Source organism: Tachysurus vachellii, chromosome 21 (assembly GCF_030014155.1).
Source record: "Tachysurus vachellii isolate PV-2020 chromosome 21, HZAU_Pvac_v1, whole genome shotgun sequence".
In the NCBI taxonomy this organism is placed as follows: Eukaryota; Metazoa; Chordata; class Actinopteri; order Siluriformes; family Bagridae; genus Tachysurus; species Tachysurus vachellii.
Window position 1 is genome coordinate 18751999 of NC_083480.1, and position 14441 is coordinate 18766439.

Sequence of the window (14441 nt, forward strand, 5' to 3'; positions counted from 1 at the left end):
TGATGGACTGTTGTGCCGCTCTGTCATCTGTTCACTCACCGGTGATGCTATATTACAAATTGTTGTACCCGCCGCTATGATTCCTGATATACTTTTACAGCTGCATGGGGCCCCAGCCTCCGCCCACTTCTCTTCTGAGCGTGTGTGGGAACAGGCAAGGAAATTCTGTTACTGGCCTTCCATGTACAGGGACATCAGAGCATGGTGTGAGCAGTGCAGAGCATGTCAGACACGTCGGGGTCCTGTTCCGTCCCACCGAGCACCTATGGGAGGTTCCCAGACTGTCTGTCCTTTTGAGAGAGTGGCTATGGACATTCTAGAGCTGCCGGTGACCACTAAAGGCAATCGGTATGTGTTAGTTGTTGAGGATTATTTCACGAAATTTGTCAATTTGTATGCATTACCTAACCAGACTGCACTAACTGTTGCACACTGCCTGTTTGAGCATTACATTTTGACGCATGGTGTTCCGGAGACTTTGCATTCAGACCAGGGCCGCCAGTTCGAGGCGGAGGTAATCCAGAGCCTCTGCCAGTGGCTAAGCATTAAAAAGACACGCACCACTCCCTACCACCCGAAGTCGGATGGTATGGTTGAGCGCTTTAACAGGACACTGACTGACCAGTTGGCTAAGACACTGCTAGCCCATGGAGGAGAATGGGATGAGTATGTGAAACATGTTGCTTTCGCTTACAACACGTCACCTCACTCCGGCACTCATTTTACACCGTACTTTTTGACCCATGGCCGGGAGGCGCGGGTGCCTGCCGACGTACTATTACCATCTCGGGCACTTGCCCCCAACATGACAGGATCCCATACTGATTTTGTTCATTCATTGCGAGAAAAACTGGACTCTGCTTTCAGCAGGGCGCGCATGCATAGCGAGGCTGCTCATGAACGTCAGAAAATGTATCATGATCAAGGAGTGCGTCACCAACCTTACACTGTGGGTGCTTTGGTGTGGCTTAACAATCCTGTTGAAAGTCGCATGAAGCTGGCGCCCCGTTGGAAGGGACCTTATAAAGTCGTGCAGGTCATGGGCTCGTGTGGTGAACGGGGCTTGACTTATCGGATTGTCAATCCTCTGGACTCTGATGAGAGGGCGCAGGTTGTGCATTACGACAGGATACGGCCTTATACATTGCCTATTCCTTCTCTGACGCGGAACCAGACGTTGCCTAATGCGTTTAACTCCTTCCCCAAATCATCCTCCCCGGTGGTGTATATGCCGGGTAGACAGGAGTGTGTTCTCCCTCAGAGTGACCTGGGTGCTCTGCCTGAAGAGCACTGTGTGGACAGACAGCCAGAACCAAATGTGAGCCAAGTAGGGAGGGTTTTGAAACCTCCGGGTCATTTCAAGCATTTTGTTCTGTATTAATATCACTGGTAGTACTGTTATAGTGGTATAGTGGTGCTATGCTCCTGGTTTGCGATTGTTTGGGGGTTTGCTCAATGTGCTGTACTGTTTGAAGAGTGCTTGAAAGTGATGCAAAGTTAACGTATGGAACTGTGCCTTGCAATATGCTCCTTATGCACTTTATCACAGCAGTGTTTTGTTTATGTATAATGTTTATTGTTCAGTGGTGTAAACGGGGACGTTTATTTTGTCAGGGGGGGACGTATGTAACAGACCTAATCTGTGAGTTGGAGTACATGTTGATGTTATACTGAGCATTGTGATTTGTGTGTGTAATACATTTTTCCCCTCGGGGCTCGCCGTAGAAGGCGTGTGGGCATGCGCACAAGAGGGCAGTGTTCTCGGGAAGTTTTGGTATGGCGGACCACGTTGGATAATAATAAAAAGGAAACATGTTGATGATCAAACGATGAGCCTCCGCTTCTTATTTATTTTAGTGACACTTCAGTATAGGCGAACCCGATGTTAAACGCTCGGTTACACATGCATCAAAGCTACCTGACGTGCTTTCAAGTCTCCGTTCGTCTTAACAAGCCTGTTATTGTTAGCAACGTAGCAAGTTTTTCCGTTGTGCTCGTGAATGAGGCTGGACAACAGGCCTGTTAAGGTCATTTGAGTTATTCGGTGTGGAAGTTGAATACCCCCGTGTTTTTGGGTTCTTTTTGTGATTTACATCCAGATTTTTGTTATTTCAAATGAACTCAAGGCGTAGTGGATGCTGATTCGTGGGATGGCATCGTGTTTTCGTTGTTTTCTCTAATTGATCACCGTTGGACAGGATTATGGCCTCGTCGGGTCGTACTGTGTCTTTCAGGATCACGAGGGCAATCGTTGGGGATCAAAGAGTTAAAGAAACGGTACCCTGCCTATCCGGACACCCTTCAGCGCTCCGTCCAGGACCCAAGGGTGGTGATGTACAATAATTTGTTCGTTTTTCCTTGAAGGTTGATAAGCAAGTTACCTTTTCTTTTCAACAAGTATCAGAACAGAACTGTGCTTTAAAGAAACTGTTGTTCGAGAAACTGACGTGAGTTTCCCACAAAAAAGACTCACATATTTTCGTTGCCAGTCTATGGACATTTTGACTTGTGAATGGACATTTTGATTCGTGAATGGACTGAGTATAATTTCCTCAAGATTTTTGAAACGAACTCTTTGACATTTGAGGTGAACTGATTTAATTCAAACTAATTGTGAATGTGAAATTTTCAGTGTGACAAAAGAACATGGTTTAATTTAATTTCTAAGGTTTAATTGAAACAGTCACATTGTTTTTATTTTCTTTACTGTTTTTTATATATATATATATATATATATATATATATATATATACGTATATATATATATACGTATATATATATATATATATATATATATATATATACGTATATATATATATACGTATATATATATATATATATATATGTATATATACGTATATATATATATATACTGTATATATATACGTATATATATATACGTATATATATATACGTATATATATATATATATATTGGTTTAATTCTGAGCCGTTTCATAAGATTAATGTTTTTTATTTAAATAAATATTTTTGTTTAGTTAAATTGAACGTGTGTAAGTTAACCTGAGTCCTTTATACTAAGGAGTGGGGCCGTCTCATCTATCCTGTTAGATCTGGGAGGGTGGGTTTTCCTGAGTATTCTCCACACTTATGCACACTTCAGGCTACCACCGTGAATAAGATAGATCCTGAAGCCCACCTCACCTTATCTGTAGTCCCACATGACAACATGATAGACACCAACATATAACCACTCGTTATACTGAGACCTAAAGCATTGGGTGGGAGGACTAGGATCCTGTTGCCCACTCAGTCTTCCTTAGTCAAAGGCTTATCTGCCCCACAAGGCGGTGGCATATTCCCCTCCGCCACACTTCGTTTTTAACAACAGAATAACAACAATCAATCACGTCAATCAAAAAACATAAATTATTGAATCACACAAACCTTGAAGTGAATAAACTATTGGAGAGAGAGAGAGAGATGATTGGAGTGAGTGTAATTTATTAATTAAAGGGATAGTTCACCTAAAAATTAAAATTCTGTTATCATTTTCTCACCCTCATAATGTTACAAACTTGTATAAATTTCTTTGTTTTGATGAACACACATGTACTGTAGATATTTGAGGACTGTTTGTAACCAAACCATTCATGAGCCCCATTCACTCCATAGTGGGGGAAAAAGAATACTATAGAAGTGAATGGGGTGTTCTGCTGTTCTTCTCTTCTCATCTTGCACAAAATCCTGGTACCCGAACTTAATTATTTTTGGTGTAGCGCCTTCCATGTTTCGTCACGACTGTTAAGGTTTATTAGTTCGTGCGCGCGCTCCCTCTGCTTGCCTGCTGCGTCACGTGGTTAGATTACGCTCTTGCGTGCGTTTAAAAACAGATTTAAAAAACAAAATAGACAAAAAATATAAAACAAAAAACAAGTTATTTCGAGTCATTTAACTCAAGTCCGAGTCAAGTCTCAAGTCATGAATGTCAAGTCGTCTTTTTTTAATATTTGTCAAGCATGTCTCAAGTCTCAAATTTGCGAATTAAGTCAGACTCGAGTCAAGTCATATGACTCGAGTCCCCCATCTCTGACTTGCAGTGACTGTTTTCTGTGAACTGGATATGGCAGATGGGATGGTTATTAAATCAGATACAGAGAGAAAAGAACTAAAGGATCTAATGAGTGAAAACAACCTGATAGACGTGTGGAGAGAGAGAAATGTAGGAAGGAAAGAAGAGATATAGTGAAAAACTTGCAGGACAACGATTGACTTTATTTTATGTACAAGAAATGTAGAAAACTTTACAGACAAAATCAGATATAAGGAAACAAGTTTGAGTATCATGAGTTTTTATTTTTTAAGCCTGGAATAATGTAGAAAGGGGACAAAGTGTATGGATTCTAAATACAGAAAGTTTAAAGAAAAACAACTATGATTTTAAGATTAGAGAAATTATAGAAAAAGGAAATGAAATGAATGAGGAAGATAATGTTAGATTTTTAATTAAATATTGTAGAATGGGAGAAAGAAAGAAAGAGAAAGAATAAGAAAGAAAGAAAGAAAGAAAGAAAGGAGAAATAACAAGTAAAAGTACATTTTAAAAAATTAGAGAATGAATTGGCCAAAGAGAACAAAAATATAAAAAAGGGAGGAGAAAGAACTCGAGGGGGCAAAATGAAGAAATAAAGCAAAATATATGGTGGAAAGAGGAAAAAAAGTTAAATTATATAAAAACAAGATGCAACCAAGATAAAAAATGTCATGAGGAAATTAAGAAAGAAGAAATTGAAATATAGAAAAATAGATCAACTACACAAAAAAGAAGATTCCTTTAATGTTTAAAGGAATTTTAATAAAGATTTTAAAAGTGTTTGGTGAAAAGGGTTTGAAAAGAATAATAAATAAAAATAAATAAATCAAGATCACAACTGTGAGTCAATCATCTGTGGAGAAACAAATTTGAGATCCAATTAAAGAGGTAAAAATAATCTCTAAACATCTGTAACACATGGATGTGTATTTGTGTAATCAGTGTGATGATGTGATGATATCTCTGTGTTGTGTGTAGATGCTGAAGGATTTGACTTTGGATTGTAAAAGATGTTAAAGTGTGAAGTTGTAGCTGAGAGGATAAAAGGATGTGATCAGTCACAGTTATTGTTATGGATCTTCTACATCTGAATATGAATGATTCAGCTCCCAAACTGCTGGAAATGTGGGACGTGTTCTAACGCTTCACCTCCATAACTGATTTATCCTGGAAAAAAGGTCTGAGGAGAGACTCCTGTCATACACCAGACCTGGTGAGTGTATCATCATTAATGCTGAAAAACACAACAGGACAGAATTACAGACACATTTAAACACATTGCTTATGAACAACAGAAGCATAAATACACACATTAGATGTGACATTTTACAGCACACAGTGAATATTACTCAATATCATACAGTAAAGAGACAGTAAGTCAGTAACTCACTGTAGTGTCTCCAGTTTACAGTGTGGATCCTTCAGTAGATCAGAGAGCAGCTTCACTCCTGATTCTCCTGGTTTATTATGGTACAGATCCAGTTCTCTCAGGTGTGATGAGGAGTTTGACCTCAGAGCTGAAGCCAGAGCAGCACAACCTTCATCTGTAATACTGCAGTCACATATCCTGCAAGAAAGAAAACCTTCTCACACTTAACACACTCAGTTTTACTAGTGAAAACATGAACTACACAAAATCTTTATATACAGTACATTTACTCTCCATCTCACACACACAACAATGACAATATATCAGATCACTACAATTACAGTTACCACAGAGGAGAACTGGATGTTGTAGTGTTTATTAAAACTCTGTGTATGTGTGTGTGTGTACCTCAGCATCTCCAGTGTACAGTGTGGATTCTTCAGTCCATCAGAGAGCAGCTTCACTCCTGAATCCTTCAGTTTATTGTCACTCAGGTCCAGTTCTCTCAGACTGGAGGAGTTTGAGCTGAGAACTGAGGACAGAACTCTACAGCTTTCATCTGTCAGATTACAGTCACACAGACTGGAAGAGAAATGATGAAATATCAGAACACTGATCTCAAACACACAAACACAGCCATAATCCAGCTAAAGTTGAAGATGTAACAGAAATGTCAGTGTGTTTGTGTCACACACACAAATCAGAGGACAGGACACCACAGAACTAACTATTACAACCAAAAATACTGAGACCATCATCAACTGAAACATTTGTAGAACTTATTCATTTTGTAACATTATTAATGATCTGAATCCATTGTGAGTTTGTCATAATAAATCAGATATTACAATAAAACAGCCTTGTGTTATGTTCCATAATTATTAATGTAATAATTCTCATTAACAACAACAAGGTTGTTCACACTGGACATCATGTCGTGACAGTTGTGACAGAGTTTCACTTGTAAAAATGTTTTCAGATGTTCTCTTGTCTACAGTACAGTGTCATGTTAAAATCTCACAATGAACCATGTGTATAGGTTTTAATCAGTTACATCAGTTTAATCAGACATTTGTTTTAATAAAACAATCATTTGATCAATTAAGGTTTGTGGATGATGGATGGATGGATGGTTGGATGGACTAATGGATAGATTGATGGTCGGATGAGTTTACTGTTTAGAATATAAAGAGTGAGCGAGGGAAGCACAAGTGTTAGTGTTTATAGGAGATTTTCCAGGACATTGATTGCCTTACACTAGAGATTAATGTGAACCTCATTAACACCATTAATTCAGGCTGTTGAGAGTTCCACGTAGATTACATCTATATAGGACAGAGTCCATGCTCTAATACAGAGATCAAGAGAGAGAGAGAATTAAAATAAACCAGCTGGTGATCAGGGTTGTGAGACGGATGTTGAATGTTGGAGCAAACAGTAACGGAATCCAGATCATGCTCTAAATCTGGATCATCTCACCACCATAAACAATAAATGAATAAAAATGTAAAAATTAATACACATGTAGATTGACATAAGAGTTACGCCAAAAAATAGATATTCTTAAAAAGTAAAAAAAAAAAAGGTAACATTTTACAACTTGAGCAAGGAGAGCGTCTTTATGTTTTTAATTCATTTGTGCTAAACATTCATTCATTCATTTTCTACTGCTTATCCGAACTACCTCGGGTCACGGGGAGCCTGTGTCTATCTCAGGCGTCATCGGGCATCAAGGCAGGATACACCCTGGACGGAGTGCCAACGCATCACAAGGCACACACACATTCTCATTCACTCACACACACTACAGACAATTTTCCAGAGATGCCAATCAGCTTACCATTTGGTCTTTGGACCGGGGGAGGAAACCGGAGTACCCGGAGGAAACCCCCGAGGCACGGGGAGAACATGCAAACTCCACACACACAAGGTGGAGGCGGGAATCGAACCCCCAACCCTGGAGGTGTGAGGCGAACGTGCTAACCACTAAGCCACCGTGCCCCCTTGTGCTAAACATTTTTAATCTCAAATGTTACTTTGTCAATAATCTCCATAAAAGATCCTAAAGAATAAAACATTTGTATAATGTCATTAAAAGCAGAACAGATCAACAAAATGTGTTTTAGAGTACGAGGAGTTCTACATGACTGTCTAATCTTATTTCCTCAAGGTTTTGTAGTTTAACAGATTTATCTTTACACAGATTAACAGCAACTTTGTGGAGGACTGTATGTTATTATGGGATGTAGTTAATGGCTTCATAAAGCTAATAAATTCCTCAAATTCAGTCATAAACTTTAACAAACGTGATTTTTTTCAGCAAGGAGGAGTTCAACCTCTATGTGATGTCTTACATGGACAAGCTGTTTAAGGAGACAGAAGAAAAAACCCTTTGTTATCTGAGCTATCAGGATCAAGAGGACATGACTAAAGCTGTGAAAGAGTTGTGGAGAGGAGAAAAGATCATCACTTCTCAATAAAGATCTGTGACTAGCTGAAAAGAAAGAGTAATCCTTCAAATCTCAGTAACACCTCAGAGAAACCTGGTCACACACACGATCTGGGCTCATAACAGAGGATATAACAGAAAACACACAAAAAACAGCAATAACTTTCACCCAAACTGTGTATTATACAACAAACCACTAAACAGATACAATAAACCCACAGCACCAGTCTTTCTTTAAATGAGACAGTGCTTTTAAACAATATATAAGGTGAGTGGATCAACATAACTGAGGAAGCTGCTGTTCCTCACTAAACACACACACACACACACACACAAACACTAAAGACAAGTCAGAACATGAAAAACACAAACAACAACAGAAATGTAAACTAATAATAACCCCAGACTGGATTGTGACCGATATGGACCACTCAAGAAGGTTCCAATCCAACAGTGTAAACCAGAGGTATTCAACTAAAATTTAAAGAGGTCCAGTAAGAGAAAATTTCTTGAAGCAAAGGTCCGGAAGATCATAACGTAGCCTAGTAGTTGTATCAACATCTGCAAGCAATCAATACCTGACTGTCAAATCAAATAAACTCAGTACAATTTAAAAACTTTTTGACAATATTTATTGTCACGTAACATAGAACTGAGCATATTGTCGCTGTCGGGCGGAAACCTCGTATGTCCAAATTTGGTCAATTTCATATTTTTTCACATATCGATGCTATTGGTCAGTCCCCACGTGGGTCTGTTATTTTTACAAGTTATTAACCAATCTAAAGTCTTGAAAATAGCTTGAGTGCAAATCTCATTACTCCATTGGACACTTCAACTGTCCACCTCTTCCTCACTCCGCGGGAGAGCTTCGCGGCATATTTCTCCTCCAGAAGAGTCGCAACGAATCAACACGTCTTCTGAGGTAAATGTCTTCAAAACACTGGGCTCAAAGAAAAAAAATCTTGACCCCCGCTAGTTCTGGTGCTCGTCTGAGGACAGGAATTTAGCGCAAGACAATCCACTGCAACGTGGACTAAACCCTGTGCACTGCAGATAAGGTACGGCTTTTTTTAATTTCCTGAAAAATAACGGTTTTGGAGATACGAGGATTCCATCTGACAGCGACGATATGTATGATTGTAGATATGTATAACGTTCTCTCATTAAATAAATAAAAGTAGGGCTACATTTCAATAAGAGAAAATAAATAAAATGTGAAAATTGTGTATGTTTAAATAAAGTGCTTAACTTTCCCTTTTATATCTCAGTGAGAGAACTGAGCTCTAGCTTGGCAGGATGTTAAACCTGGGCATGAATGGAGTCAGGGCCGCTCTCATACACATGTGGAGGTGCTCATTAGTGACCCTGGAACCATATTTAGTTTGGATTATGTTCATTGTAGAGAAAGCTGCCTCTCAGTTGTATGTAGAGCCAAACATGGTCAGGATGTATAGGGCTACTTCCCTCAGACCTGGGAAAGCTGTCTCAGGGACGCTGTCTTCAGATTAGAGTGGAAATGTTTGTTCAAAACCTTTATGTTTGTCTCATAATGGCGTTTCACATTGTCACTTTTAATAAGTGCCACAGTTTCTGTACATATGAGACACACTGGTTTAGTGTGAAGTGGGAAGTGTGAACAGAAATTAATCTGTCCATTCTGGATTAAATGCTCTATTCTCGCTGTCCACTTTTCTTTTTTTGGAGAGCGGCATTTGTTCTTTATTCTCCCTTTCTCCGTCTCACTCACTTATTTGGTTGTTCAGAATTTAGGTGCAATGTTATTAAAACTAGAACATCTTGTACATGTACCTTCTTCAGCTATTGATGATTTTTTTAGGTGAACTGCATTACTATGTAAAGTCTGTCAGTTCCTCTCACAGCATGTGTTTAAGAAACATAATATCAATGTTGATGAATCTATGAATGAAATCACAACTACCATCATTACAGCTACACTGCATTCAGCCATAGGCAGAGGGGGTCCTTTATGTTGCCCATAAGTGCAAGCAGCTTTACCAGGACAATTTTAGTGTTGTGGAATATTGAATAATGTCTTGATGAAAAACAGACCAGCACATTTCAGTATGTTCCAATATTAAAATATCTGCAGCAGGTCTTTGCTAAGAAAGACATTGTTGACAAAGTTGTTGTTACCCATGAAATGAGAACATTAACTTGAATCTTGATTTTGTCTTTTATTCCTCATGCAGAACTCACAATGTACACATTTGGTCATTGTAATTTATTATTTTTGCACATTTATGTTTGTGTGTGTTTGTGTGTGTATGTGTGTGTATGTGTGTGAGTATGTGTGTGTTTGTGTGTATGTGTGTGTCTTTGTGTGTATGTGTGTGTGGTGTGTTTGTGTGTGTGTGTGGTGTGTGTGTGTGTCTGTGTGGTGTATGTGTGGTGTGTGTGTGTGTGTGTGTGTGTGTGTGTGGTGTGTGTGTATGTGTGTGTGTGTATGTGTGTGTGTGGTGTGTTTGTGTGGTGTGTGTGTGTGGTGTGTGTGTATGTGTGTGTGTGTATGTGTGTGTGTGGTGTGTTTGTGTGGTGTGTGTGTGTGTGTATGTATGTGTGTGTGTGTGTGTGGTGTGTGTGTGTGTGTGGTGTGTGTGTGTATGTGTGGTGTGTGTGTATATGTGTGTGTGTATGTGTGTGTGGTGTGTTTGTGTGGTGTGTGTGTGTATGTATGTGTGTGTGGTGTGTGTGGTGTGTGTATGTGTGGTGTGTTTGTGTGTATGTATGTGTGTGTGTGGTGTGTTTGTGTGTGTGTATGTGTGTGTGTGGTGTGTTTGTGTGTGTGTGTATGTATGTGTGTGTGTGGTGTGTTTGTGTGGTGTGTGTTTGTGTGTATGTATGTGTGTGTGGTGTGTTTGTGTGGTGTGTGTGCGTGTGTGTGTGTGTGTGTGTGTGTGTGTGTGTGTGTATGTGTGTGTGTGTGTGTGTGTGTGTGTGTACCTCAGTATCTCCAGTGTACAGTGTGGATTCTTCAGTCCATCAGAGAGCAGCTTCTCTCCTGAATCCTGCAGTTTATTGTCTCTCAGGTCCAGTTTTCTCAGACTGGAGGAGTTTGAGCTGAGAACTGAGGACAGAACTCTACAGCTTTCCTCTGTCAGATCACACATCCACAGACTGGAAGAGAAATTATGAAGTGTTTGATTTATTTCTCTGATAGTGAATTGAGGTGTTTCCATCAGTGAGAAATAAAGTGTCTACCTGAACACAAGGTTCTAATATCAGGATAAAAATCTAAAATGAACATCTGTGTATAAACTTGGACTGCTCTTGGACAGATCCATGTGTCTCAGCTCATATGAGACGATGTATTTAACTTTCTGTAAGAAGATAATAACAGAGACGTCACTCTGAACAAACACATCTCTTTATTTCTAGCAGAGAGATTTTCATACAGTGTGTTCAGCAGCTCTGGGGAAAGTTCTGCTGGAGAACATTTACACATTTACACACTGTCCTTTACTGCTTCATTACAGTGTGTTCAGTGTGTAGATCTGTGTACATTGTACACACTTTTACTTTGTGTTACAAACATTTTCAGGAATATTTTTGCTCCCATTGAACAACAGAAACAGGTCTATAAAATGGTAGCAGCTCCATGAGGACAGATAACAGCAGAGACATTAATTTATTGTCCTCACTGTAAATAGGAGTAGTATTGTGTGTGTGTGTGTGTGTGTGTACCTGAGTATCTCCAGTGTACAGTGTGGATTCTTCAGTCCATCAGAGAGCAGCTTCACTCCTGAATCCTGCAGTTTATTGTAACTCAGGTCCAGTTCTCTCAGACTGGAGGAGTTTGAGCTGAGAACTGAGGACAGAACTCTACAGCTTTCCTCTGTCAGATTACAGAGACACAGACTGGAAGAGAAATGATGAAATATCAGAACACTGATCTCAAACACACAAACACAGCCATAATCCAGCTAAAGTTGAAGATGTAACAGAAATGTCAGTGTGTTTGTGTCACACACACAAATCAGAGGACAGGACACCACAGAACTAACTATTACAACCCAAAAATACTGAGACCATCATCAACTGAAACATTTGTAGAACTTATTCATTTTGTAACATTATTAATGATCTGAATCCATTGTGAGTTTGTCATAATAAATCAGATATTACAATAAAACAGCCTTGTGTTATGTTCCATAATTATTATTGTAATAAGTCTCGTTAACAACAAAAAAGTTGTTCACACTGGACATCATGTCGTGACAGTTGTGACAGAGTTTCACTAGTAAAAATGTTTTCAGATGTTCTCTTGTCTACAGTACAGTGTCATGTTAAAATCTCACAGTGAATCATGTGTATAGGTTTTAATCAGTTACATCAGTTTAATCAGACATTTGTTTTAATAAAACAATCATTTGATCAATTAAGGTTTGTGGATGATGGATGGATGGATGGATGGTTGGATGGACTAATGGATAGATTGATGGTCGGATGAGTTTACTGTTTAGAATATAGAGAGCGAGGGAAGCACAAGTGTTAAAGTTTTTATAGGAGATTTTCCAGGACATTGATTGCCTTACACTAGAGATTAATGTGAACCTCATTAACACCATTAATTCAGGCTGTTGAGAGTTCCACGTAGATTACATCTATATAGGACAGAGTCCATGCTCTAATACAGAGATCAAGAGAGAGAGAGAATTAAAATAAACCAGCTGGTGATCAGGGTTGTGAGACGGATGTTGAATTTTGGAGCAAACAGTAACGGAATCCAGATCATGCTCTAAATCTGGATCATCTCACCACCATAAACAATAAATAAATAAAAATGTAAAAATTAATACACATGTAGATTTACATAAGAGTTACACCAAAAAAATAGATATTCTTAAAAAGTAAAAAAAAAAGTAACATTTTACAACTTGAGCAAGGAGAGCATCTTTATGTTTTTAATTCATTTGTGCTAAACATTCATTCATTCATTCATCTTCTACCGCTTATCCGAACTACCTCGGGTCACGGGGAGCCTGTGCCTATCTCAGGCGTCATCGGGCATCAAGGCAGGATACACCCTGGACGGAGTGCCAACGCATCACAGGGCACACACACATTCTCATTCACTCACACACTCACACACTACAGACAATTTTCCAGAGATGCCAATCAGCTTACCATTTGGTCTTTGGACCGGGGAGGAAACCGGAGTACCCGGAGGAAACCCCCGAGGCACAGGGAGAACATGCAAACTCCACACACACAAGGTGGAGGCGGGAATCGAACCCCCAACCCTGGAGGTGTGAGGTGAACGTGCTAACCACTAAGCCACCGTGCCCCCTTGTGCTAAACATTTTTAATCTCAAATGTTACTTTGTCAATAATCTCCATAAAAGATCCTAAAGAATAAAACATTTGTATAATGTCATTAAAAGCAGAACAGATCAAGAAAATGTGTTTTAGAGTACGAGGAGTTCTACATGACGGTTTTGTAGTTTAACAGATTTATCTTTACACAGATTAACAGCAACTTTGTGGAGGACTGTATGTTATTATGGGATGTAGTTAATGGCTTCATAAAGCTAATAAATTCCTCAAATTCAGTCATAAACTTTAACAAACGTGATTTTTTTCAGCAAGGAGGAGTTCAACCTCTATCTGATGTCTTACATGGACAAGCTGTTTAAGGAGGCAGAAAAAAAAACTCTTTGTTATCTGAGCTATCAGGATCAAGAGGACATGACTAAAGCTGTGAAAGAGTTGTGGAGAGAAGAAAAGATCATCACTTCTCAATAAAGATCTGTGACTAGCTGAAAAGAAAGAGTAATCCTTCAAATCTCAGTAACACCTCAGAGAAACCTGGTCACACACACGATCTGGGCTCATAACAGAGGATATAACAGAAAACACAAAAAACAGCAATAACTTTCACCCAAACTGTGTATTATACAACAAACCACTAAACAGATACAATAAACCCACAGCACCAGTCTTTCTTTAAATGAGACAGTGCTTTTAAACAATATATAAGGTGAGTGGATCAACATAACTGAGGAAGCTGCTGTTCCTCACTAAACACACACACACACACACAAACACTAAAGACAAGTCAGAACATGAAAAACACAAACAACAACAGAAATGTAAACTAAATAATAACCCCAGACTGGACTGTGACCAATATGGACCACTCAAGAAGGTTCCAGTCCAACAGTGTAAACTACCCAATAACTTGTAAGATAGATAAACCTGTGGAATAAACCTACATACAGTGAAATATAGTACAATGGAGTGACTAAAATAAACTAGCTACCTTAACAGTAGCATTCAAGGTTTAGCTGAGAGCTGCTTTCTAATGTTATGAGTACTGAACTGAGTGACACAAATCATAATGTACATGGAGCTGAGCATTAAAAAGTTAAATAAAAAGTCAGTTTACTGTAGTATTTATAAGGAGCTGATCAGTTCTCCACTCTATAGTTACCCCAGCTAGCAAGTCCAGTAAAGCCCAGTCAGCCCAGTGTGCTAGAACCGGTCCAGGCCTTTATTAAACATTTATAGATGAGTGTATCAAGCATTCTTATTGTAGCAGGCCAAAGC

The 14441-nt window shown here is 39.0% G+C and overlaps 1 protein-coding gene across 7 annotated transcripts in view; it reads right to left on the reverse strand.

Annotated features, from left to right (window-relative positions):
- Positions 1-4214: 4214 nt before the first annotated feature.
- Positions 4215-14441, reverse strand: part of LOC132837662 (NACHT, LRR and PYD domains-containing protein 3-like) — a 90218-nt gene continuing 79991 nt past the window's right edge. For all 7 annotated transcript variants that reach the window (XM_060857456.1, XM_060857459.1, XM_060857458.1 and 4 more), the window contains 5 exons: positions 11577-11750; positions 10836-11009; positions 5831-6004; positions 5444-5620; positions 4215-5287 (listed from right to left, as the gene is read on the reverse strand). In XM_060857456.1, coding sequence (XP_060713439.1) covers positions 5251-5287; positions 5444-5620; positions 5831-6004; positions 10836-11009; positions 11577-11750 — 736 coding nt within the window. In that variant the 3' untranslated portion in view covers positions 4215-5250. The remainder of the gene's footprint in view (positions 5288-5443; positions 5621-5830; positions 6005-10835; positions 11010-11576; positions 11751-14441) is intronic.